Below are 26,425 nucleotides of genomic sequence, written 5' to 3'. Positions count from 1 at the left end.
CGCAGCATACATTTTGACATGTCCAAGCAGGAATGTCACAGGTATATCAATGATGGCTGCATTCCACTAAGAAGATCCTATCGTGCATGCTTAATGGCACCGAGCCATCATGACTGTCATTAAGTCCAAGTGTAAACCTGTTAGTGAGTCTATAGACGCAGGTTACACTAAACAGTGTTTGGGAATAGTGACGTTGGTTGCTTGACAGTACGGAAGCCGAGAGTTGGCTACATGAAATGAATTTTTAAAAAAGTAAGAAAGAAAAGTCCACGTCACACTACGTCATATGCGGCTTCCCATAAAACACGTCACACATGTAGGAGCAGTGACAAGCACACACATGACTTACAGTCACAGACAAAAACACGGTTTGGACGAGACACGAGCTATCTATCTATATATTTGCCTTTTTTCCTGGTCGCTTCCTGTGTGTTTTTTTTTTCCATGCCTGCCCGGTTTGAACGTAGCTGACACGGTTCGTCCAATGGTATCAGTCCACATGCAGCGCAGGGAAGAGGGGCAGCAGTGAGGCACTTTGATAAAACCAGGCTGTCAGCACCGTGTGCAGCCACAGAGAGCTGCGCCACGGTGAGGCAGGCAGGACACGGCGACGGTAGCACGGGAGAGACCAGACCGGGTGAAAGCAACCCTCTTCACAGACACACAGGACACTGCCGCAGACACTTTCCCCACCATTTTCGGAGATAAGAGGAGCCTCAGAGTGACCCTCATCCAGACAGACAAGAGGAATTTGGCTCAACACAACATTTTTCTGCCGTAATTTGCGGGAAGAAGATCTTAACCGGAGCCAAGGAAAGGGAAAACCGAGCAGACCGCGGTCAATAGCTGTCGATATCTATCCGAGTAAATGCTCAGCTCGCAGTTGGCAAACTCCTCATTCCTCTGAAAGTGTTGACAGTTTATATATTTATATTTTTAAAGAGCCTGAAGCTACCACACGGCAGTGTTTGTGTAAAGCTGTGCGGTGAAGGAGCCGTCTGTCCGCCATGGAGAACGCTCACACGAAGAGTGTGGAAGAAGTTTACAGTTATTTCTGCGTCAATGAGAGCACAGGACTTTCCCTGGACGAGGTGAAGCGTCAGAAGGAGAAATGGGGCCTAAACGGTACGACAAGTTTCACTGTAGACCGACACAGACACCGCTGCTGTGACTGAAAAAAAAAAAAAAACCGTCATGTCATTGTAACATGTGCACTGTGGCCACGGTATTCAGGATATGGGCTAAAAGTCACCAACATCATGCAGCGCTACCCGGCTCCATAAAGTGATTTAGCTTACGTCATTACTGATGACCTCAAGGGTTTCCCATCTCTGACATAATAACACATTAAATCATTACTTAAAGAGGCATTGTTATGCATGGCCACACATCACTGTGTGTCATTGTGACTGGTGACATTGTTGAGCATAACCCTCATGGTGACATTGTTGACAGTAGTTATGAAATCTGGTGACATTGTTGAACACAATAACCTTGTTGGATGTTTTACAAAGCAGAGCTGCAAGACATCAGCCCATGTGCCCTGAACATCCGGCAGGCATTTGACACTGAACAGTGGCCACAGGATCACTGGAGTAACGTTATCCTTCAAAGTTAATCTCTCTTGTCCCAGGCTTAAACAGCTGTTTTATATTAATATCACCTGAGAGAGTGTACTCCACTGTCCTCAGACCACTCTGACCTTTACGTTGATTGGAGTTTTCCTAGTGTGAAATAAAAGATTTAGAAATGAATACAAGGAGGGGAAAAATTGCCATATGATTGCTTAATCAAACAGATCCATACCCTCACTACATCATCATAGCATAGGTAATCCACAGTGCAAAACATCCTTGGACTAAATGATCAGTATGTCAAGTGCAACTGGGAACATCCTTGGTTTTGACACCAACTTGTGTCGAGGTAACACTCCTCTCTCTCAGAACATACTGACCACCTCTTGTTCCAGCAGTTAGTTCCCCATCAAGAAACAGGAACTAAGAGGCATGTCTCCAACTGGCAAACGTCTTTAAAAAAAAAAAAAAAGTATTTACACACCACTTACCTTCCCCTTTCTTTCCTTTTCTTTTTCGACTGTTTCCTGTGCACGCCCTGGATTGACTGCATGCACAGAGTTACCAGCAGAGGAAGGTAATGACTGCTGTCACTGATATAGTTACTGTCATTCTATAACAAGTTTCCGTGATGGATTGTTTTTAACCAACTCTCCTCTCTGCAGGGAAATCTTTGTGGGAGCTCGTCCTCGAGCAGTTTGAAGATTTACTTGTTCGAATTCTTCTGCTGGCTGCATGTATATCTTTTGTAAGTATATCACTCACGCTGTCTGTCTTGTTGAGGTTGCTGCATTGATGACTCTATTTTACACAGTCTAGACTTGTTTTTCCACGGTCTTAATCTGAATTTAGTGAATCGAAATAAATTTTGCAGCATCTCCTGTGCTTCAAGTCGTCTCTTTTTTTAAATTCCCGCTGTCACTCCTGTCCACTAAATGTTTATGGGAATCTCAGGATGAGGCACAGCATCCTGCAGATGGCTTTCCCTTCTCACCTCTTGCTCAAAGAGTATTTATTTGAAGACAGGACTGCAGATGGGATTATTATTAAGCCCTGCGTGTTGAATGGCAGGAAGCAGTTTATGCAGTGCATGGTGCTGAAGTGTGAACGTCTTCAGTTTGTGTAACCTGGCTGGGGTTACACTTGCATATTAGAGAGCTAAACAGCTGAGAAGGCCAGCGACTCATCTGAGGAACGGTGACAACAGCAGTCACAGCATTGAGTAGCTATCACCATGTGCCAAGTAAGACATTTGAGTCATCAAGCACGGCTGCTGTGTAATGACTTAGCCTGGTCTCCCTCAGGCATCTGACTTTGAGTGCTGGACAGATCAATGTTTAGTAGTGGACTGTCATTATGTGACTGCATCATCAGAGTGTGTCCAAGACTACTCAAAAGCTAAATAAAATAAAGGATTCCACATGGTACGAGCACGGTTTATCGTTGTGATGTCATGTGGAAAGACATGAAAACTTTAAATTAATACGTTTTGCAGTTTAGCTTCTTTCACGTTCTCTGAATCGACTGTACACGAGACAGATGGCTAAAGAACATTTTGATAAGTGAGGCCCCCTGTGTGTCTGTGCATTTGTGTGACTGTGTGTGTGAGTTAGTATGCATGTAGTATGTAGTGTGTAGTGTGCAGTGCTCGGTCAGGTGATACAGAGGTGTCAGTGGCTGCTGTCTGACAGCAGAACAGAGCACCACTCGAGACCAAATTTGGACCCTCACCCCTCAGTGGGAGGGCTCTTAGCGGACAAACACACATGCCCACCTCAACATAGAAGCAGATTAAAACCAGAAGGCTTAAACTGTTCAGCTACTGAAGTAGTTTCTCAAGACTAAACTAGTCCAACTTTTCATTAATTCTATATGCATGATTTATTTTGGTGTGAGTTATTAAAGGTTTGCTCCTTTTTTAAAAATGCAAAGTGTTCTGCATATTAGTATAGACAGTAGCTGAATACAGGGCTGAAACAATTAGTCAATTAGTCCTCATTAAGCAGAACTGTCAGTCATTCTCTTTTTTTCCCACCTTCTTTTGTCTGTTTACTAAAATATTGTAAATGGAATATCTTGTTTTTGTTGTTTTTTTTGTTTTTTTTTAAGATATTTTTTTTGGCCTTTTCAAGCTTTATTTGATAGAGACAGCTGAAGAATGACAGGAATGACATGTGGGACAGAGCCACAGGTTGGATTCGAACCCTGGGCTTCTACAGCAAGGATATCTCTGTGTTTTTCACTGTTTGTGATGTTGTTAATGACATGTTTATATATTGCTTTGCACACTCTTGGCCTTCTCTCAGTCAGCTTCATGAAATCGTCACCTGGAATGATTTTCAATTTACAGGTGTGCCTCGTCTAAAGTATTTTGAGACCATCAGTTGTTGTTCAGAGGTAATGTTGGCATACAGTAAATAGATCTATTTGACTACTGTAGTAATCCATATTACTGCAAGGACCACTCAGTAAGTAAAGAGACACAACAGTCTATCATTAGTTTAAGACATGGAAGTCAGTCAATCTAAAAAACAACTTTAAATGGGTCTTCAAGTTCAGTCTCAAAAACCATCAACATATGATGAAAGTAATGAGGAGCACCAGAGGAGACGAATCAGTGACGAGTGAATCAGACTTTTATGGTTACTGCAAAGAAACCATGATTGAGGGAGACCAAGAAGAAGAGAAGGACTTGACCCAAGAAACTCAATGAATGGATATCAGACCAGTGGAAATCTGCATTTTGGTCTTCTTTGGAAGTTCAAATTTGAGATTTTTGGTTCCAACTGTGTGTATTATAAGATGCAGATACAGTGAATGGATGGTATCTTAAGCTTAGATGTAAACTGAGCCAGCATGGTTACCACAGTATTCCTCAGTGACATGTTAACTCATCTAGAGGGACCATCATTTATTTTTTATGACCCCAAACAAACCTCCAAGCTATGTAAGGGCTATTAGACCAAGAAGGAGAGTGAAAGAAAAACGGCCAACAAGTGCTCAGTATGTTTTACTTTCAGAAAACCATTCCTCATAAAGCTGACTGAGAGAAGAGTGTGCAAAACAGTCATCAAAGCAAAAGATGGCTACTTCGAAGAATGTAAAATATGAAACATTTTTATGCTTTTTTTTTCTTATCATTCCAGACATGTTATTTCATAGTTTTTTATGTCTTCAATGTGAATCTACAGTGTAGAAATCCAGAAAAAACATTGGATTCCCAAACAGGTCAAATGTGCTGAGCAGTGTTGGCAGTTAAAAAAATCAATAATTAGAAATACCCACAGGAGAACAGCAACAGTTGCCTACATTGAATAAAATAAATGCACTGGCTAGTAGCCAAAATTTGAGGCTCCTTGTATTTTCAATTTATCGAGTGTCCAGGTGCAGTTGTAACAAAAAAAAACAAAAAACATAAAGTTGTCTATAAGAAATGTGTGGGATGATCCTCATCTGTAAGCAAACTCTGGCCTAACCTGACAAACAGCTGAACATCATTGCAAAGAAACACTGTAGTCACAAAAGAATTGTTGTTGTGTCTGTTCTGAACAACTTTATTTGTTCTGTCTTGAGTCGTGTTGCTTATTCTCATCATGGTGAGCTACTCAGTCAATGAAATGTCTTTAATAAATAATGTTGTTCATACTGGTTTCAGGTACTGGCCTGGTTTGAGGAGGGAGAAGAAACCATCACTGCCTTCGTGGAGCCTTTTGTAATTCTACTCATTCTTATAGCCAATGCCATCGTCGGTGTGTGGCAGGTGAGTCACCGTTTAAATCTCCTTTTTGTCTGGCAATTTCGCTAGTTTTGACTGTGCAGATCTAAGATTTTTGTTCATTAAATTATATTTTATGATGCAGTAGAATGATTGTTACCTGCTTTTCTACACCTATTGAAATCTAACCAGTATAAGACCCTTAAGGGTAATATCTTAAGATATTAAGACGCATTTAATCTACAATCTAATCAACTTGCAACATTATTGTGAGCTGCAGCGTCCAAAATGTTGAATCATTGCCTCTACTCTTCCTACAGAAAGACTTTTGTATTTAGATTGTGTAAGATGTTCCATGCAGACATTAAGAGACTGTGCCAAAGCTGTCACAGCTGAATCTGGGTGTAGAATGTCATAAAGACAATGAATCAAAAGCACCTATCAATGTGGCAGCCTGCTGTAAGGTATCTTTTTAACATTGTTATACTTTACCTGCACTGTAGATCAACGCTGTGCTGAAAGCTCGTTTTGTCTCAGAGACCGCTTCCTGTTGAAAAGGAGCAGTCTGTCAGTTGTCTTCAGCACTCGTCCTGTATGACGCTTATGAGTCTGGCTTATTTATTTAAAAAATGTGTGGGCAGTCGGCTCGGAGTGATGTGTTTCTCCTGCTAATGAAGGATGAAGATGCTACTGAAGGATAAAATTGGAAAATGTCAAGAGTGATTTATCTTCTTATTTTTCATACACTTAAATGTCTCCAACCAAAACCTGTTCAAATAAACATCCAGCTTAGAATAGACAGCACCTCCTCTAATGCCATTTAGTCCAGCAGAGCCAAGAACGGGGACCCGTTAGTTTGTGATAATATTATCGTCGGTTCATCTCCGAAATCTTTGGCAGTGAATTACATTTTCTCCTCACCAGGAACGCAATGCTGAGGATGCCATTGAGGCACTTAAAGAGTATGAGCCTGAGATGGGGAAAGTGTACCGGCAGGACAGGAAAACTGTGCAGAGGATCAAGGCCCGAGACATTGTGCCTGGTGACATTGTCGAGGTTGCTGGTAGGTTGACCTGCTCTTGACCTTGTGTATGTTCAGACACGGCTTTGTTCTTCTAATACATTAACACACCGGAAAAGGTGAAAAAGTGGTATTCCTGATCTGCACTTTGGAGTGTGTGTTTGGAGCTACTATGGCAGAGTTTTGAAACTTTAGTTTTTCTCTGCTTCCGGTCATACATCACTTTCTTTTTTTTCATAACTAATCATGGATGTATGTGTGTGCTATGTGTTTAAACTAAGCGGCAATCCTGATGCAGAAGTGCCAAAAACTGCAGTTCCTTGAATGGCCACCTGAGGCTGGCTACAGAAAGAGTCAGTCTCTATAAGTCCCCATGTTCAAATGTCCAACTTCACAGCAGAAATAAACATGTTTACTGCCTGGGTCACTATAGCCAATTTCCTGCTCATGACAACTGTACTGAGAGTGAATTCTTATACAACTCACCTGTTCAAATGATATTAAGGCTTAAAGTTATGAGGAATTAAGAGCGTGGATGTTAGAACAGGTGACCACGTGCCAGGCAGATACTGAAACAAAATGTTACAGAAAACACAAATCTTATTTTAAATGACATTCCAGTGATCTCATAGATTATTTTAATTTCAAATTGTATAGTACTTCTGATATTATAATGTGTTTTTCAAATTTTATTTTTAAAATATATTTCAGAGACCCCTCTAAGTACCACCAGAGAGGGGTTGTCTACCACCAGTGGTACATGTACCATAGCTTGACACCCAGTGGACTAGAGCCAACTGAAATGCGAATAGTTCAGATGTTGGTTTAATTTGTAGACTCAAGCAATCGTCTGGGTGTCACACGACTGTTGAAATTGACAGAAAATCTACAGTTTTATGCCACCACAGATTCTATCAAGAAATTATTATTTTTTTGATTAAAGAAGGGATCTGGTGTTCTGATAAGAGTCCTTCGGTGCTGTTTGGCCTCAGGTAAAGTCAGATGAGTCCAGGTATCGTGGATCACATTTTTAGCACAAGCTTGTACTAATCCTCCCCATCCCCATGTGCCACTGCAGAGGTGACTCACCCTGCAAAAGGGATGTATTTTGAGATGTTCTTATTAACCCACTGTCTCTGAGGCATGGGCATAAATGCTATTATGGCTCACACTCCTTTATGTGTTGCGTGTGTGTAACTTGGTGTGTATTTGTCCACACACACACCTCACAGCTCGCCCCCCTCCACCACCTCTTGCCTCATGCAGCATGAGAACTGGAGTGATTCATGCTGCTGAGGTCCAGTCAGCGTATTTCAGCAGCTGAGTTCCTCAGGATGTAAAGCTTTGATATTTGTCAGAGTGCCGCTTGCAGAAGGATGAACAGAGACGGACGTGTTGAGGAATGTTTAAGTAGCGACCTTATCTTGGTACTCTGTTTAACCCTAAGCCACTGGACTGATGCATAGTTTTCCTGTATAGTGGTAGGTTGTATTTTTAGCCATCATAGGCCGCTTAGATTATGGAATGCCGTATTTATAGAGGCAGTGACAGTCGTGAAAATGACAGATGTCTGGTCACACCCCGTTCATGGCCTGCCCATCCTGCTGGGTGACGCGGGACAGTGTTCAGCAAGACTCCTGGGTAACCTTGACAAGGGCAAATGGAGAGGGAGAATACAGGGAATTTAAAAGTAAGAATTCTCTAGTGTTGTTTTGTTTCTGGTGCTACTCAAGGCTTTTTGATGACGTGTTGCAGGTGAAGCAGTGTAGAAAGCTCATATTTGGGACCTAGTTATCTGAAAGCTCCTGATGAAGGTAGCTAGAGGCTTAGCTGTCAGCAGCTCGGGGATTACTCAGAAATGCAGCCCAGCAGGCAGCAAAACCGGATGTTTTATCCTGCAGTCAGAAGAAGAGATCAGATCAGCTCACTTCCCAAATCCTCCAGATATCTTTTAGTTATGGTTCTTGCCAGGCACCCTGTTTTTTTTTTTCTTTTTTCTTTTCTATGAATAATATTTTCCTGAGGCTGCAAAGTGACCCCCGGCACGCAGAGGAGGAGTGTGATGACGCAGATGCCGGCCGGCTGGCTGCTGAGCCTGAGGCAGAGGACGCTGAGCCGAGGCAGAGGACACTGAGCCAAGCCCTCAGCCGTGAGAAGAATAGCCCACAGCGAATCTCTGCCGCTCTCTGTCAGGGTGCTGCTGTGGGTTTGAGCGCTGCCTCCCACTCGCACCTCATCACTCATCTGCCTCACACTGGAATAACATTTATGTGATGCATTTTTCAGAAGTAACTCTTTGCACTTGACTTTACAGTGGATTAGTGCTAACAGCCAACATCTGATAAAGGATCACCCCTCTTAACTAACCCTTAAAAAAGTTACTTTAAATCCAGCCAGTGGATTTAAGTCCTTGTCATAACACAGCACACTCTGTATGCTGCCAGCTACCGTTTGGTGTCGAGGGCTTGCAGATTTCGGTGTTGGCCTTTCCACAGAGCAGCAAACTCTGTGTGTTTGTTCTCTGCTCCCTGTGGCAGTAGGAGGCCGGCTCATGTGGGGGGGCAGTATAGGGAGGAGGAGGATCTCTCATCTGCTCCTATTATGCGGGAGAGAGATGACCTTATAGGGAAGCGCTTCACGGATAACCGTCCCACCCCACCATTCTCAATGCACAGCAACCCTTCCCATCAGCACCTCACCCCCCCGCTAAGTCCCCGGCCACGGCGGATGATATGTGGCATTTAACGTGGTCTGGCAAGCCTGTGCTGTCACCGAGGGGACTGTCTTTTGGCAAAGGTTCCCGATATGTCAGCAAGACTGAGAGAAACTGTCTCATCTCAGCGACCATTGAAGCAGGCTTTAGAGATGCAAAACACTCATTTGTAGTGTAGTCCTGCAGAAGGACATAGAGGTGTTAATTCAGACCAGACTGTGCAGGTTTAAGACATGAAAGCTGTATACAGTCTGACACTCAGCCCTCTGCAGTAGCCTTGTTAACTCTTAAGTCATCCTGCTCTGACTGCTGGGAATCTACACCATGCTGTCTGCTTATAGGCAGCATAGTGAGAGGTCTGACTTTAACCCTGGAGATGCCTTAATGAGGGGTCCCTACTGAAGGTGTTGACATGAGGAGAATGTACACCTCTGACATGCTTTAAGAAATCTATACTTAAACTGATTATTGCTCTCACATTAACATTGTAATGTCTCACATAGCTACAAGGACACGTCTGATATTATATTTTGTGTGTATTTATATTACATAATATTCAGTGTGCCTCCCCCGCTCTCACAATGTGTGTTCCCTACAACTTCAGAAAATCAAAAGTCCAAAGTTCAGATCCATTACTTGTTTGCAGGCTGGATGTGTGGTGAATTCTCCTTTTTAAAATGTTGTGTAGTTAATCATGGCATGCCTAAAGTCCATGTAAAGTCTGCCACACCTCTACTGAAGCCCCAGTCAATTCTGACAGGAGTTTTAGTGCTCCTCGTCTTGGGACTAAGTCTTGTCACAAACAGCTGCATGCTATGTGGAGGTCCAGCCTGCTACTGCTGCTTGAGGAAGACAGTGCAGAGGAACACTGCTTACATAACATGAGGTCATAGTTAAGTATGCACTCCAAAGTCAGATGACGCGTGTTTCCATCCAGCAGGAAGTCAGAAAACATGTTTGCTGTTTGTCAATATTTGTGTTTGTCTCACCTACCAGCCAGCTCCTAACTAAACTCTATAAACCCTGCTCATGTTTGCTGATAAAGATGGTGAGACTCACTCGTGACTTTGGTCATGTGCTGACACAGTGGCTGTAAGGTTTCTTCCTGAATGGTTTGCGCACATGTAATACAGGTGAAGTGTCAGATAGCACACAATGAAAGTGACACGTCAGATGATCCATTCTGTGCTCAGGCTTGGTTTTCTAGTGCACCTGGCTGCTAAAGGTAAAAAGGAAAACCTCTTATTTAATCAGAGAAGAAGTATTTGTTCTAGACTGTTTTTTTTATCACATGTCCGTTGGGATAAAGTATTTGCATTATTGTAAATGTGGTTTGGGAGTTAATCAGTAGTTGAGCTGTGTTGGAAAGCTGCAGGATGCTTCACCTGTTGACCGGTCTGAAATGTCCCACTCAACATGACAGGAGCTCAGCTGCCATCAGCACATACAGTCCCCCCCCCCCCCCCCCCCCAACTCCTGGGCTGGCCCCGAGGAAACCTGGCCTCGCGTACCACACGCCATTCCCTAACATGGGCAGAGGCAGGTGCCAGTCAGCACTGGCAGCTTGGGTTCAGTTACTGCCCCCGCCTGCTGTTGAAAGGTCTGTTTTTAAAAGTCACCTCTGGGAGTCATATTGGGTGCAATGCATCACCAGCTCTGAGCTTTTGTCACTGTAAAATTTGTGGGCTGTGTGACCTGTTGGCAAGCACAGAGGTGAAAATGTGGTCATGCCTGAGGAGATGCTTGGACTGTTACCAAGTAGGATGTTGACACAAAGGGACAGATGATATACACACACACTTCATCAGAGCGCGTCTGCACCACCTCAGGACAATTTCAGTGTTTCGCAATGTCACAGAGGTCTGACACACACTGGTTTCTTTGTATAAAAACGTAAGCAAACACCGTTGTTAGGCTTATACCCCCAGCCACGTTTTCTGGCTCAGTGTTCTCTAAGAAGTTGTCACTATTCCCTCAAAAGTAATAACTTGGCACAGGAAGTGTTATACAACCATTCAGGATGTATTTGTGAAGCTTTTTGGCTCTTAAGGAAAACATTTCATGTTGTGTTCCTCCAGCGCAGCTAAGAGTAATCCTTTAAATCTCTTCCAGGGATGGAGTTATCTCTGAGTTTAGTTAAAGGTTTTTTGGAGTTTAGTTAAAGGTGTAGCTCTGAAATCTATCCAATGTGCAGCCAGACTATTAATCTATACCATCAGGAAGTTAACTACAGTTTTAGTTTGTATGGCCATTTGACACCCAAGCCTCCACTGGTCCATCTGTGAGCTGGGTTTGCGTGACCTTCCCAGAAGTGAAGCTTCCATTGCATCGCTCCGTTCCAGGTTGAGAAGGTTTGAAGATGGAACTGAGCTCGACATTAGCCCCTCTCAGAAAAGCTGTCACTGTCCGTCTCGTATGGTTGCTGCCTGCTGACAGGTCAGAGTTCCTGGCACTGCTGGCAGGACATGTAATAAGTTGATCCAGCTCGCTCTCTCTTCTCACAGGGTTACATCTCACGGTTAGAGGTCAACACTCATGGAAATGCATGTAGCTTCATCAGGCTGAACATGAAGTTGAAAATGTGTGAAACTTGCTAACATTTGATGACAAATATCTGGACTCCCAATGTTGGTGTGGAGGAGCTGGAGCCCAGTCTTTGCCCCTTTGTCTCTTCCTGTGCTGTGGCAGTGATGAGGAAACAGCTGCCATTATACGGCCACATTTAAACCTGATCAGCATTGGAGAACATATTGAAATGCTTTTCCCATTTTTGGCTGCATGCATCGTTGGTCCCTTTGCTATTTTGCCCTCCCTTCCCCGAAGGGCATGGAGTGTGGGGGTTGGATTACAGTACGTGTCTCCCTCAAATGGGAATCTACGCTTGATCAGATCTTTGTTTGTTTCCCTGTTTGAGTTCTTGGACTTGGCCTTGATGTTTTGTTGGATTCTTAGAATGGAACCTTCACAAGCCTGCCAAATATCTAACTATACCACGTTGGAGCCTTTTGTCTGACACAATTTGCATTTTTAACCAAGTAAACCTATATGTAGACTACGCCTGCAGAACTGTGCCATAGCCTGAACCATTTCCCCAGTTTCCATCGCCTTTATGTACCATTAGGAAGCTGAATTGGGTCACTGCAATTCCGATGTACCCAAATTGGCCTTTTCCTTTGAGACAGGCCTTTTATGGCTCACAGGTCCTTCATTTCCTCCTCTTTCTTTGGCTCTCCTTCTCTTCTCTCCCTGCAGTGATGGCAGCACTGCTCTGCTGCTGCGTGGTACAACAACCTCCCGTAATGAGCTCTGCTTCATCAGTTTAGTTTACACTAATGTCTGCAGAAAATAGACAACATCCGTTCAAACTTTATTTAGCCCACAGACCCACATCCAGCATTACACAGTGCCAGGAATGCATGGGATGCTGTTTGTTCGTCGTGTATTATGTTGTGATAATTCAACTGTTGCTTTCAGTATAAAACCTGTTGACTGTTTTTCTGTGTTGATACTTTCAGCTTTCAACGTTTGTGGATCTCATCTAATTGTGGATCTGTTTGCTTCTAGTTGGAGATAAGGTTCCTGCTGACATCCGTATCTGTTCCATCAAATCAACAACTCTGAGGGTAGACCAGTCCATTCTGACCGGTAAGACGTGTGCCGTCACATTCCTCTGCTTTTTTTTATCTATTAGATGCTCAGTTTCACCTCATAACACATTATTATATATATTATTAGAATAATTATATATTATTAAACACATTTCACATATATTACATACGTTTATTGATATGTTTATTGAACTGTGACATGTACATTTTAAATTTTTCTACACTGAAGAGAGAGCCTGAAGTCTATACCGTCCTGCATTTTACTCCACACATTTAAACCTTTGAATATTGCTGTTCAGAACAACAACAGAAAGTCACCTTGAGATTATCTAAAGAAGTGCATGTTAGCCATCTCTTGTAATTAAAGTAATGGACAAATGTTTTCATATACAAGCTTAAATATGATCTTGAGTCACAAATGCAGTAGTAAGTGACACACAATAAGTTCAGTGTTGGTTTTATATGAGGCTATGGTCGGATTCATTTTCTATTTCTCCAGCTTTAAATGAACTTCAGACTCTCCACTGATGCTCACTTTATTTCACTGATATGTGAGATTAATGGATCAGTCCTCCAGCTGTGTTTGAGAAACCAGAATAACTGGATGACAATGAACAAGATCATTCAAGCCGGCTGCCCACTGAGCCCAGAGGTGTATCATGACACGGTTTCCAGTTGTGAGCACATAAAAGATCAGCGTGGCAGCATGAATGATCATAAATCATCTATATTTATGATCTAACCTGCTGCTGTGTGTTGTCTTTGTAGGTGAATCTGTCTCTGTCATCAAACATACCGACCCTGTGCCCGACCCGCGAGCTGTCAACCAGGACAAGAAGAACATGCTCTTCTCTGTAAGCTGAACTTATCACATCCTGTTGATGTCCGTCGGCTTCTTGTTTGCTTTCTTCTTGTTGTTTCTGTTAACTTCCTGTCAGAACTTTGCTCCTGGTGTCTGAGATGTTATCAGATGAATTTGAGCCTACATGTATAGCACTCTTTATTCCAGGGTACCAACATTGCAGCTGGGAAGGCTGTGGGCGTGGTCGTGTCCACCGGTGTTAACACGGAGATCGGTAAGATCCGTGACGAAATGGTGGCCACCGAGCAGGAGAAGACGCCCCTGCAGCAGAAACTGGATGAGTTCGGCGAGCAGCTGTCCAAGGTCATCTCCCTCATCTGCATCGCCGTGTGGATCATCAACATCGGCCACTTCAATGACCCCGTCCATGGAGGCTCGTGGGTCCGCGGGGCTGTCTACTACTTCAAGATCGCCGTGGCGCTGGCTGTGGCTGCCATCCCCGAGGGTCTTCCCGCCGTCATCACCACCTGCCTGGCCCTGGGGACTCGCCGCATGGCCAAGAAGAACGCCATTGTCCGCAGCCTGCCATCGGTGGAGACCCTGGGCTGCACCTCTGTCATCTGCTCTGACAAGACAGGAACCCTGACCACCAACCAGATGTCTGTGTGCAGAGTGAGTCTCTCTCACACTCTCACACTCTCACACTCACACAAACTTTGTGTTGGTGCATTGCTGAGCAGTTTGGTCGTCAGTGCTTTGTAATCTTTGTCCCTGCCTGGAGTTTCAATAAGGTGACAGCAGTGAGCGCGTGAGTCACTTTCAATATTTGTCAGCCCAAATAATAAAACCATGTGTGCAAACCCAGAGGGTGCATTGTTCCTTCAAATATCCCGGTTATTTAAGCAAAATGCTGCAATTCTTCTAAACTCTAATCTGCAGTGAAGTGTTGGATGACTTGCAGTGCTGCTGTTGCATAACTGACCTTGCATCACCAACCTGTAGTTCCTTTTTCTCTCTCGGTCTGACATTTCAGTTACATTAATTTAAGTTGAATCCCCCTTTGTCGCCTGTTTAGTGTTTCTAAAAACTTTGGTGCAGCCACATGTAGGACTGGCCATGGTTAAATAGCCCTGTGATTCTGTAATTACTGCAGTTTTCAGGAGATTATCAGGACTCACAACCACAAAAACCTTTAAAGCTGTGTGCTAATAGAATTTTTCTCGGCTGTCTCATCGTAAAACATACGTTTTTTGTGAATGAATTCTGAAGTACAACTGCTGATGGTGCGTGTGCGCGCTATTGGGCCCATTCCGTGGCATGAAATATTTTGTACCAGTATTTAAGGAGGAATAGCTGTAATCATTGGAGACCAGCAGCACCAGGCTTGACTGATTGCCATCACTCATGTCTCTGATTAGGTGTGTGTGTGTGTGTGTGTGTGTGTGTGTGTGTGTGTGTGTGTTTCCTGTGGGAGTAAGCTTGGCACTGCAGCTTCTTCTTTTTGGGCATAGCCTCTCTCTTTACTCTGGCAGTCTCTTCTGTTTACTTATGGAGAGAAACTAAACGCCCATTTCTCATGTTGGACAACGGGCCACCCAGCCTGGCTCTCACAGAGACGCACTGTGCAACACCGCAGGATAATCTTCTGTCTATAAGGAGCTCTCAGTCTTCAGGTCCACTCTGGATTTCTGCGGTTTCTGCTGCCACCTGCTGCGTCAGTCAAGAAACTGTCGATGCTTGAATGTGTGTGTGTGAATTGAACAACTCATATTTGTTCACCCTTTTGTTCTCCAGATGTTTGTTGTAAAAAAGGCTGAAGGGGACAGCTGCTTTCTGTCAGAGTTCACAATCACAGGTTCTACCTATGCACCTGAAGGAGAAGTGTGAGTACTCTTAAGCTAAAATGTCTCATTGACTTTGATTGTTGAGAAAATGTAGATTAAAGAGTATATGGACTTGGAGATGAATATCCTATGAGCCGTGCACCAACACACAGGTTAATACTCTTCTTGTCTTCAGGTACCAGGATGGTAAACCAGTGAAGAGCTCCCAGCATGATGCCCTGATTGAACTGGCAACCATCTGTGCCCTGTGTAACGACTCCTCTCTGGACTTCAACGAGGTCTGAGCCCTGCTTCTTACTCTACATGTCAGATATCCCTATAGTTACATGCCCTTACACATATTCACATACAACCATATACCCAAATATGAATCCAGATGTGCACACACCATGTGCAGGGAAGTGTCAGTGGGTTGCTAATTAAAGTAAGGTGCACATAGGTAGTATTGCAACAATAATTCTACTCTTTAGCCCTTTCAAAATAAAAGAGATGGCCAGACTAAAAAGATTTAAAGCATGACTGATGTACACCCAAATCTCATTAAGTGGACTGTACCAAAGAATCAAAAGTAATTTCATGAATCTTTGATGTTTCAGGTGAAGGGTGTGTACGAGAAGGTCGGTGAAGCCACAGAGACGGCACTGACCTGTCTGGTGGAGAAGATGAACGTCTTTGACACCGACGTCCACAGCTTGTCCAAGATCGACAGAGCCAACGCCTGCAACTCGGTGAGTGACACTAGCTCCCTCACCTGCACGCTGCAGTTTTCCACCAGATTTTCTCACTCTCTGTCCTCTTTGTCGGATCAGGTGATCAAGCAGCTGATGAGAAAGGAGTTCACCCTGGAATTCTCCAGAGACAGAAAGTCCATGTCCGTTTACTGCACCCCCAACAATCGTTCTTCCATGGGCAAGATGTTTGTCAAGGTATACTGAAAGAAGCATGTACATGAGGATTTGACATGTCTGACAGTCTTCTCTCATGCTGTGAATATTTCTTTCCTCTTCTCTACCCCACAGGGGGCCCCTGAGGGAGTTATTGAGAGGTGCACTCACGTACGAGTTGGCAACAGCAAAGTTCCCCTCAGCAAACCTATCAAGGAAAAGATCATGTCTGTAATCCGTGACTACGGAACAGGTCGCGACACCCTGAGGTGCCTGGCTCTGGCCACAAGAGACAGCCCACCCAAAATGGAGGACATGATACTGTCTGACACTGCCAAATTTGTGGATTACGAGGTGAATTTTCATTTGATCTCTGATACAGTTGTTTGGATGCTTTAATAATATTTGCTTGTAAAGACTTTTCAGCCTCGAACATTCAGTCACGTCTTTGTCTCTGTGCATTCAGTCCGACCTGACCTTTGTCGGCTGCGTCGGCATGCTGGACCCTCCCAGACAGGAGGTGGCCGCCTCAATCATGCTGTGCCGACAGGCTGGCATCCGCGTCATCATGATCACTGGAGACAACAAGGGCACAGCTGTGGCTATCTGCCGCCGCATCGGCATCCTGAGCGAGGAAGACGATGTGGAACGCATGGCCTTCACGGGACGAGAGTTTGACGAGCTCTCGCCCTACGATCAGCGTGAGGCTGTGACTCACGCCCGCTGCTTTGCCCGCGTCGAGCCTTCACACAAGTCCAAAATCGTTGAGTTCCTGCAAGGATTCGACGAGATCACTGCTATGGTATGAAGTCTGATGGCTGAGTCTGTGGAGTTTCTTACACTGATCATCAGTGTTTAACATCTTAGTAGAGCAAAGGAACTCCTCTGTAACAGAACCTTTGTCCACAGACAGGTGATGGAGTGAACGATGCCCCTGCCTTGAAGAAGGCAGAGATCGGCATCGCCATGGGCTCTGGCACTGCCGTGGCCAAGTCAGCCTCTGAAATGGTCCTCGCTGATGACAACTTCTCTTCCATCGTGGCCGCCGTTGAAGAAGGCCGAGCTATTTACAACAACATGAAGCAGTTCATCAGATACCTCATCTCCTCCAATGTGGGGGAGGTCGTCTGGTAAGTATGATTGATTGATTGGATGATCCAGCACGAACTGCTCAAGCTCAGACTTCAGTGCAGTTGCTAACTGGAGTTCACTCTCCTCATAGCATCTTCCTCACTGCTGCACTTGGCTTCCCTGAGGCTCTGATCCCAGTTCAGCTGCTCTGGGTCAACCTGGTGACTGATGGCCTCCCAGCCACCGCCTTGGGCTTCAACCCCCCAGATCTGGACATCATGGAGAAGCCTCCTCGTAACGCTAAGGAGCCCCTCATCTCTGGATGGCTCTTCTTCAGATACCTGGCCATTGGATGTTCGTAGACTCTTTAATGTGCCTTCATGCAGTTGGTTAAATAAGTCATTTGTGTATGGTGATGTTATCTGGTGTCTTTGCTTGTAGGTTATGTGGGTGCAGCCACAGTGGGAGCTGCTGCCTGGTGGTTTACTCTCTCTGAAGAAGGACCTCAACTCTCTCTGTATCAGCTGGTTAGTCTGTTTGTCTGTCTGATCCTCCTTCAACTCCCCTTGGCTGTCTGCCTCCCCCTCACTCCCCTGCCTTCCACTCCACAGAGCCACTTCCTGCAGTGTGGCCCAGACAACCCCGAATTCGACGGCCTGGACTGCCACGTGTTTGAGTCGCCCTACCCAATGACCATGGCCCTGTCTGTGCTCGTCACCATTGAGATGTGCAACGCTCTCAACAGGTAAATATTGTAGATCAAAGCTCAAAATAAAGGTCAAACAGTATATATGAATCCCCATCTGTGTTCTGTCTTCTGTCCAGTCTGTCAGAAAACCAGTCCCTGCTGCGGATGCCTCCATGGGAGAACATTTGGCTCCTGGGGGCCATCTGCCTCTCTATGTCCCTCCACTTCCTCATCCTCTATGTGGAACCTCTGCCTGTGAGTTTGGCAAAACCAGTTTGACCAGTGATGATTTGATGAACCTGTTATTTGAAAAACAGAGTTTCAGGAGTTATGCGGTTCTTTTCGCCCCCTAGTGATTGTATCAGACATTTAAATACAAAGAAAACACGCATGAAACAGTCTGAGTAAAGAGTAGCTGTGACGTTCGATGATGAATGTTGTCGTGTGTGTCACCCCCCCCCCCCAGGTCATTTTCCAGATCACGCCTCTGGATACAACCCAGTGGATGATGGTGCTGAAGATCTCCCTGCCCGTCATCCTGCTGGATGAGGTGCTAAAGTTTATGGCCAGGAACTACTTGGAATTTGGTAAACAGCTGGAGAAACCGGCCAGCAAAGGCTGCTCTATGTCTGCATGCGCCGAGGGCATCTCCTGGCCCTTCGTGGCCATCTCCCTGCCCCTGGTGCTGTGGATCTACAGCACCGACACTAACGTGTCCTCCATGCTGTGGCCCTGACTGACTCCAGTACACTACCCTCCCTGTGCACAAGTGTGAAGTGGACATTAACACACACACCTAACACGGTTACATTAACTCGGAACCAACTCACAGTCAACACTTGCACCTGCTCTGACGGTCTGTCCGCCGTCAGACATTTTGTATTTAGGACATTTTCACTGATACATGTTTTTGGGTGGGGGGGGGCTGGGATTAGTCATATTTTAATGACTTTGACTGACGTATGTCTAATGTGTTTTTATTTTACCATCATGCATCGATCACCTGTTTTGAACAGTTAGAGATGCCCACCGTGTCGGAGCTGTGTTGAGCTGTACAGAGAATTTACACTATTTTATAATAATTAATATTTTGTAATTTTTGGGAGGGGCTCTGGTGACCAGAATGCTGGGTGTGATGAGAGGGTGTAATTCTAAGGACCGTGTAGTACAATACTAATTTTGGGGGTAAAGAATATATATTTGCCCTGGCATGAATCTCTATAGTTATTTTTGAGCTCCATGCGTAATCATTTATTATTTTCTGCAGTAGGCAGAGCACAGCTACCTCAATGCTGTTAATATGACCATAACTAACACATTTATCATGTCGACCATTTCATACTTTATCATTTGAAGTGTTGAGGTAAGCACCAATTTGTTTTGCAGTAGAGACAAAGCCCTCACACACATTTTTAATGATTTTAAAAAATATATATTTCTGTTATTGGAGGAAAAAGATGTTACCAGTTTGATTCCAGCATTACTATTTTTTGATAAAGTCTGTTGTTAAATTTGTTTACTTGAAAACACATTTGTCTTGATTTTTTTTTTTTTTAAGTGTGATTTTTGAGATTCGTGGTTAATTCTAGTCATCTTTCTGATGTATGTATAATGTGCACATACTGTACTTGAATGTGTTTTTAAAAAAAAACGCACCAAGAAGCTGTTAGTCTTAACTGAGCACAACATGTACGAGCGGCCATTGGAGTGTATATCTGTACATAGCACACAAAGTAGAATCTGTGTAGATTTTTGTTGTTGGCAAAATGCTCCATACATTTACACGAGTTTACTTCAGCGTGGTCTGCATGCCTGCTCCAATAATACCAGGCCAGTGAGTTTTCTTTTTTAGTTTTCAAAGCTAACTGTCGTTTCTTCCAATGCCTTCCACCCGTTTACCTGCAGAGTGAGTACACTTTGACCTGCATGCCAACTAGCGCTCTCATGTTTGCAGGGTTGCACACGCCGCTTTTCTGTCTGTCGTTGCACATACGGGAATGTACGGAAGACGATTGGGGCCACATATGAAACATTTATTTGAGTTCTGACTTTATTCTCAGAATTCTGACTTTTTTTTCTAAAGAAATACTTTTTTCCCATCAGAATTCTGAGTTTTAAAGTCAGAACTCGCATCAATTTTTCACATGGCCCTAATCCTCTTCTGTAGGAAGAAAAGCAACGGCAGCTCATATCTTTTCTTTCTGTCTTTCTTTAAATATACTTCTAATGGTACAACAGTTCAGAGGAGGAGAATGAAGGGGAGTTTGTGTTTGAGAAAATGCCTTCGGTGTCACCAAGTGCCAGGTTACAGAGTAGTAATAAGAGCCTTTTTGCATCTGAAGCTGGCACCTTGTCAGTGGTGCTGGTTATTTTTGACTGTAGACTGGCAGCATGTTTTGGCAGGGACATTTAAGTGCCCCACACACCACCATAGGACATGTGTTACTGTCTTTTTTTTTTTTTAATTGCATTTGTCTTTTGACCTCTGCTTGTCCATAGCATGACCTTTTTAATATATCTATTTCCTGAAAAGTACTGATGGAATGAAATGATTTGCTGCTTTCTCTCTGACATCCACTGATTTGATTCTTCCTCTCTTCTGTTTTTTTCTTTGCAGCAAAGGACAAATAAGCCCACCTCTACTCTAAATTCCTCGCAGAAACTTTTGGTTTTGATTTGTGTTGTGCATGTGTGTGATTTGGGCAGCACATCTTACAAGAGCTGCATGTCAGTTAAGTAATATGAAGACGGAGGTTTGTAAAGGTCATCCATCATTTTTTTTTTTTTTTATAGACTGGCCATAAATGTCTGAAAACTAGCCAACCCCACCTCATCAGTCCCTCCATCGTCCTGCATGAAGAGCCTTAGATTACAGTTCTCATGCCATCTCTTTAGACAGAGATCTTAGTACAGTGTACAGTAAATTGTACTATATTCCATGGTGCATGTCCGCTGAATCAGCCATCTGTTTTACCAGACTTGTGTAATAGACCATGTATAGTATTGGTAAATAGACTAGACATTCGTCAAATAGTACAAATGTTAAATAAGCTCAAAAAAACAGTTCATCTTTCCTAAGGAAATACTTTTATGGGATATTTAAAAACCAAACAGCCTTTTTTTTCTTCTTCTTTGCTTTGCACTGAGATGTGCAACATGTTTGGAGCAGATTTTGCCTGGGATGGTGGTTGTGCAGCGGTGTCATGATGTATACGTTTTACCATGAGAACGACGGGCAGTCCCTCCTCTGGCATTTTTTGCCAAACTGCTGTACTGTATTTTCAGAGATGATTGTACAATGTATCACATGAACTTTGGTTTCAGGTAAATAAAACTGTCATACGTGAAGAGTTTACTCCCCGTTCTCCCTGCTGTGATTTAATGTTCTACTACAGTCATGTCAAGTGAGAGTGTTTATTCATTTTATTATACACTTTAAAAATATGTACAAAATACTATAAACATTTGCTTGACACTTGAAATGGTTATGTAACACTTCCCAACTTAAGAGTGAGTCAATCGTAGGGTTATTTTTTCACACAGAAAGGCAGACGACACAAATGATAAACATGTACGTTACAAGACACATTCTCGTGTTAAGAGCAGCGGAAATATAGTACAGTCACTTTTCACACTTCCCCCTGTTTGCTGGTCACACACCAACAAGCGCCTCGGTCAGGCTCAAAGACACACCTAATATTTTGTCGGTGACACATGAAGGATAACTCCAGCCAGTCTGCTTTTCCCAGCATGCATCTCGCCTGGGAACAACTCCACCTCAAAGCACCCACAGCAGGTTTTTTTTTTTTTTTTTAAATACACTGATGCTCATGTCGCATTAAATATATTTAACCATCCAAACTCTGAATGGTTAAATATATATACTTTGCATTACCTGGGACAGCAGTGTGTTTATTCAGGGAGCCACAGATGAAACAAGTGTTAAAGGGATAGCCAAAGCAGAGTTATTACTTTTTTTTTCTTTTTTACAAACATTGAGTAATCAATGTGTTGATTTTCTCTAAGACTGGATTGGAGCGCTGTATAGACGAGCAAACTCCACAGTGAAGTGGCTCAAAGGTTGTCAGAATGTTTGTTTAAAAGGTTCTGACAGGCTGTGGTGTGTCAGCAGGTGGAACGGACTGTGTATCCTTCAGTGGCCGGGGTCACTGCATACCAAACCACTGTTCCTGATCAGCCCACTGAGCTGCTTCGCTGTCGCTGCCCTCCAGATCTCCGTCCTCCCCGCTGCCCTCCATGTCGTCTCCGTCCAGTTCCACCGTGGCGTCTGTGGGACTCTCCTCCTTCTCCATCTTCTGCATGCCTTCTAAAGACTTCTGGTCGTTGGGGTCGAGACTTCAGGGAGACAAAAAGACAAACAGTTAAACTTGTCGTCACAAAATGGCTTCAAATGATACTTTTAGAACAAGTTATTCTCCAAGATTACCTTAAGGCTATGCTGTACTGATCCATGGCTTCTTGGTAATCATTGACGGCCACCAGGAAATCTCCCAGCATTCTGTGCAGGACGCAGTCACTCTGATTGGCCAGGGCATTACGGAGGAGAGCGATCCCTTCTTCGTATTTCTGTTCTCGACCTTCACAAGAAAAAGACACTTTGATTTCCATGCTCATTTTCTTTATGCACCTCAGTATATTTGATTTCACTTTAGCTGCACAGTTCGTTTGAGAAAATCAAATGATAAAATGGACATGCTGTTTTAAAAAGGTGTGACACGTTGTACATACTGAGCAGTTCTGCCTTTTTGACCACAGCCTTGGTGTAGTCCGGCCTCTGGGCGAGTGCTTTGTCCAGCAGAGTTTTGGCTTTCTCCTGAGTAACGGGGTCTTCCAGGCACACTGTGGCGAGTATGGTCAGAGTCTGCGCGTTGGCCCCCAGAGTCTTATAGATGTTATTGGCCATTCCCATAGCCTCTCGAATCCCATTGGATGCCAGGTAACAGTCGATCAAACCTGTAGAGGGGCAGTTATATGAGTGTACTATGCCTGAAAAGAGAGAGAGCACACAAGGAGAAACTTATGACAGACATACCTTCGTAGCAGTCGAGTCGGCAGGGCGCCAAGCGCATAGCCTCTCTGAAATGGATAATGGCTTCTTGAACACGACCCATGTTTCTTAGTGCTGCCCCCTTCAGGAGGAGAGCCTGCACGCTGTTGCTGTTCAGCTGGATGGCCTTGGCTCCGAGGTACAGAGCTCTGGAGTAACGCTTGCTGTAGAAGCTGTGACAACTGAACAATGGAAACAAATTCAAAAAGGATCATAAAACTTAACAGGATGGTGATATCTCATGTCAAACGTAACCAATCATTTATTGTACAGTCTACATGTCCCCCAGGCAGAGGCCTATTGAGGCTGCCCCCTCAGACTCACCCAGAGATCACCCAGGGTTCTGCATGCTGGTCTGAGATATTAAATAATCGTCCTCCCAGGACTTCAACGTCCTCCAAGTGTCCTTCGCGGGCCATCAGGTATCCATACACATCCATTCCTGCAAGTGCAAAATAGATTTAAGTGCAAGCCACGTTTTAACAGTTTGTGATAGATGCTAGATCAATCAATCAACCAATCAATCAATCAATCATTCAAGAACGGCTATCATCCTGCAGCACACCTTTGATGAGGTATGGATCCAGCATCTGGGCTTGCTCAAATTTGAGGATGGCGTTCTTGGTGTCACCTGCCCTGAAGTAGACATCTGCCAGGCTCACCAGCAGGTCAACGTTGTCCCGCAACAGAGACTTCTTCTCAAGAGAGCTAAGTCAAGGGAGGGAGGGAGACACATCGAATAAACCAGACTGCCACATCAAAGGGATCATCGTGTAGGATTCAGTCACATTTACAGTAGTACAGTACAGTCACTGGACTAAATAGGTGCCATCTTTGGGTCCAGTGTCAGGTTCTGTAATACATCCATTTGTATAAAGCACTGCCGCCCTGCTTACCAAATAGTGTTGATGGCTCTTTGATTGTCTCCTGCGTGTATGAAGGCATACGCTTTGACCCAAACAGAGAGCCAGTCCAGGTTGGGGATACTCTGGATCACATCCATCGTCATGGACGCCACTTCAGCTCCTTTGACTGATAAAGAGAGAAGACCTGGAGGAGGGAGAAAAGAGCACACTTTATTTAAAGGTCTGGTTAAACGTGTTGGTTGGATGAAGTCGTCTCTGTGACCGCGCTTACCAATGATTGCATCCAGGGCGAGGGGACACTGTCTGAGGACCTCTTTGTAGCTTGTCACTGCAGAGCGCTCCTGACCAGCTTTCCTGTACAGGTTAGCTAGCATCATGTTGATCTGAGGTGAGAAAGAGCAGTGAACATCCATTTCCTCTATAAAAATGTTCAAACATTTGCAGAAAATAATGCAAATATGAGAAGCAGTCACTGCTGTTTCACTTGTCTATAGTCTTATGCAGCCAGAGAGTTGTGTAAACAACACAGGCAGCAGCTTGAGATAAATGATCATCATTATACTGCCTGCAACTCATTTTGGTCTCATGTGTGCACGCTGCACCATCGAACACAATCAAGGCCTGGATTAATTGCATATATTGCCAGATATTAGTCTGTATTATAAACAGGCACATAAAGGATGAAGAAAGAAAAGCTTACTGCACTAACTATCAAATCAAATCAATTTTATTTGTATAGCCCAAAGTCACAAAGTACATTTGCCTCAGAGGGCTTTACAATCTGTACAGGGAGTGACACCCTCTGTCCTTAGACCCTCGGTTCGAGTGAGGAAAAACTATGAGAGTGTCAACCTACCTTTGGAGTCCTCTGTCTGGATGGAATCCCATCGAGCACTGCGATGGCGTCTTTATCCAGTTTCAGAATGGTGTAGCATTCCGCTATCTTGTATTTTACCTCAATTTCTGATGGCAAACTCTGAAAGACAACGTTCAGTGTGATTGGACATCAGAAAGGTGATGAATGAAGCAGAAGAGACACTCATGACATTAACACACATTAGAAGTAAATGATGAGCAAAGCAAAACCAACTCGTGACCAATCAAAACGTTAACAGCGCAGTTTTCTCTGGTTTCCATACAGACTGTAAATGTATGTAAAGCAAAAATATTCTATAATACTGTCATAAATATTTCTGTGTCATCTTGCAGTGTGAGCTGTGTTACGGCTTCTACCAAAGACATACCTGTGCCTGTATGTTCGATGCGGCTCCACCAGTAGAGGTACGGACTTTAGATGTTTTGCTGAGCACCTTCTTCTGTTGCAGTGCCATGCTGTATTTGCAGGCAGCGTTACGATACTCCTTATCATGGAAGATGGCATCAGCATGGTAAACCAACAACTGGTACTTCTGGGCCGGCGAGAACAGCTCTCTAACATCAGAATAAATATAGAAATATTAAAGTAATTAAACACAACATAGAAATGTGGCTCTCTATTGCACACGTGCATGAAATGCTGATAGCACAGTGATCACAATGAGTAACAGAGAATACAGAAGAAAATAAAGTTTATAAAAACAATATACAGCCAATCAAACCAGTGAAGAATAATCCCAATATGAAACCACAACAACAAAGACAGAGTCCAATCCTGCCTCAGCTAAGAATTCGTGTTAGGGTGGAGGACTGTACAAGTAATGCAATATACTTGCTGATCAATTACGTTGTATATTAAAAGGTGCAGCGTGTAGGATTTAGTGCCACCTAGCGGTGAAGTCGCAGACTGCAACCAAATAAATACTCTTTCACACCTCACCCTCTCCTACCAAGCATGTAGAAGAACTCTGGCTGCGAAATTCACATGAAGTGCAAAAATGGCCATATCTAGATCAGCGTTTGGTTTGTCTGCTCTGGGCTACCGTAGAAAAATGGCAGTTCAACATGGCGGCCTCGATGGAAGAGGACCCGCTCTCACTGTAGATATAAAGGAGCTCAGAAAGGCGACAGGAACACACTGACTCTTATTTTCAGCTGATTATACACAGTGAAAACATGCTAACGAACTACTCCTAAATATTGGACCTTTGAGAATGACTTCAACACCTCGAGCTAACAGCAGCATTAACCGTTTTTCTTGTAAACGAGCTGTGTCCCACACACTAATATAAATCACACTCTTTGTCTGAGTATGTTACGGTCATCTGTTTGCATTATTTTACCAGCCCCGCGTGCTTTATGATCACTATTATTAATGTTATCTGATGAGTTAGCTCTGTGCTAATAACACGCACGGAGCCCGCTCTGTACTTACGGATTGTTATTACTCATCGTCAGCAACAAACTGCTCAATATCCGGACGTTGGAGTGAAGGCCAGCGGCGGCCATGTCCCGTACGTGATCTATGACATTCATTTGGGCTGAAGTTGAAGGCGCGCTTTACGTTTTTAAGTCTCAACTTCAAAGTTTGGGCTTGTAAACAGCTAATGCTAACTAGCTTCTGATGTATTAAATATGGCGCCGAGCAACCTTCCTTCCGCATAGTGCTGCCTTCAGGTGCTCAACGCGAGCTCG

At 43.9% G+C, this 26,425-nt stretch overlaps 2 protein-coding genes across 4 annotated transcripts; one reads left to right on the top strand and one right to left on the bottom strand.

Moving 5' to 3' along the window:
* The first annotated feature begins 330 nt into the window (after window positions 1-330).
* LOC104926372 (sarcoplasmic/endoplasmic reticulum calcium ATPase 2) lies at window positions 331-21,275 on the top strand. 3 transcript variants are annotated; one of them, XR_003462249.1, is made up of 21 exons: window positions 331-1,125; window positions 2,134-2,151; window positions 2,240-2,322; window positions 5,230-5,334; window positions 6,214-6,352; window positions 12,588-12,668; window positions 13,400-13,485; window positions 13,641-14,105; window positions 15,228-15,316; window positions 15,453-15,555; window positions 15,874-16,005; window positions 16,087-16,203; window positions 16,297-16,515; window positions 16,628-16,963; window positions 17,071-17,291; window positions 17,384-17,586; window positions 17,674-17,759; window positions 17,844-17,977; window positions 18,058-18,175; window positions 18,387-19,826; window positions 20,538-21,275. XR_003462249.1 is itself a non-coding variant. In XM_010740217.3 (21 exons), exons 1-21 carry the CDS (start codon window positions 1,008-1,010, stop codon window positions 20,549-20,551), a joined length of 2,988 nt encoding a protein of 995 aa, XP_010738519.1. In that variant the 5' UTR covers window positions 331-1,007; the 3' UTR covers window positions 20,552-21,275. The 3 variants fall into 3 exon arrangements, 2 of the variants coding, with proteins under 2 accessions (XP_010738519.1, XP_027133289.1); XM_010740217.3 differs by having other exon boundaries at window positions 18,387-18,507; XM_027277488.1 differs by having other exon boundaries at window positions 18,387-21,266.
* A 45-nt stretch (window positions 21,276-21,320) lies between these two features.
* anapc7 (anaphase promoting complex subunit 7) lies at window positions 21,321-26,403 on the bottom strand. Its single transcript, XM_010740218.3, has 11 exons — window positions 26,166-26,403; window positions 25,099-25,285; window positions 24,711-24,830; window positions 24,126-24,237; window positions 23,885-24,038; window positions 23,554-23,696; window positions 23,313-23,430; window positions 22,974-23,170; window positions 22,670-22,894; window positions 22,368-22,518; window positions 21,321-22,276 (listed from the first exon to the last, which is right to left on the bottom strand). Exons 1-11 carry the CDS (start codon window positions 26,264-26,266, stop codon window positions 22,087-22,089), a joined length of 1,698 nt encoding a protein of 565 aa, XP_010738520.1. The 5' UTR covers window positions 26,267-26,403; the 3' UTR covers window positions 21,321-22,086.
* Between the last annotated feature and the right edge of the window lie 22 nt (window positions 26,404-26,425).

Source organism: Larimichthys crocea, chromosome III, assembly GCF_000972845.2.
Source record: "Larimichthys crocea isolate SSNF chromosome III, L_crocea_2.0, whole genome shotgun sequence".
Taxonomy (NCBI): domain Eukaryota; kingdom Metazoa; phylum Chordata; class Actinopteri; family Sciaenidae; genus Larimichthys; species Larimichthys crocea.
This window is presented reverse-complemented; position numbering and strand designations above follow the sequence as displayed.

Excerpts from the sequence above, each read along its gene's own strand:
- anapc7 (XM_010740218.3), bottom strand. The coding sequence starts at position 26,266 with ATGAATGTCATAGATCACGTACGGGACATGGCCGCCGCTGGCCTTCAC. Across the intron at positions 24,831-25,098 it reads CATCGAACATACAGGCACAG|AGTTTGCCATCAGAAATTGA; the intron begins GTATGTCTTTGG and ends GTTGTCTTTCAG. Across the intron at positions 22,895-22,973 it reads CCGACTCGACTGCTACGAAG|GTTTGATCGACTGTTACCTG; the intron begins GTATGTCTGTCA and ends GCCCCTCTACAG.
- LOC104926372 (XM_027277488.1), top strand. The coding sequence starts at position 1,008 with ATGGAGAACGCTCACACGAAGAGTGTGGAAGAAGTTTACAGTTATTTC. Across the intron at positions 15,317-15,452 it reads TATGCACCTGAAGGAGAAGT|GTACCAGGATGGTAAACCAG; the intron begins GTGAGTACTCTT and ends TCTTGTCTTCAG. Across the intron at positions 17,760-17,843 it reads AACTCTCTCTGTATCAGCTG|AGCCACTTCCTGCAGTGTGG; the intron begins GTTAGTCTGTTT and ends TCCACTCCACAG.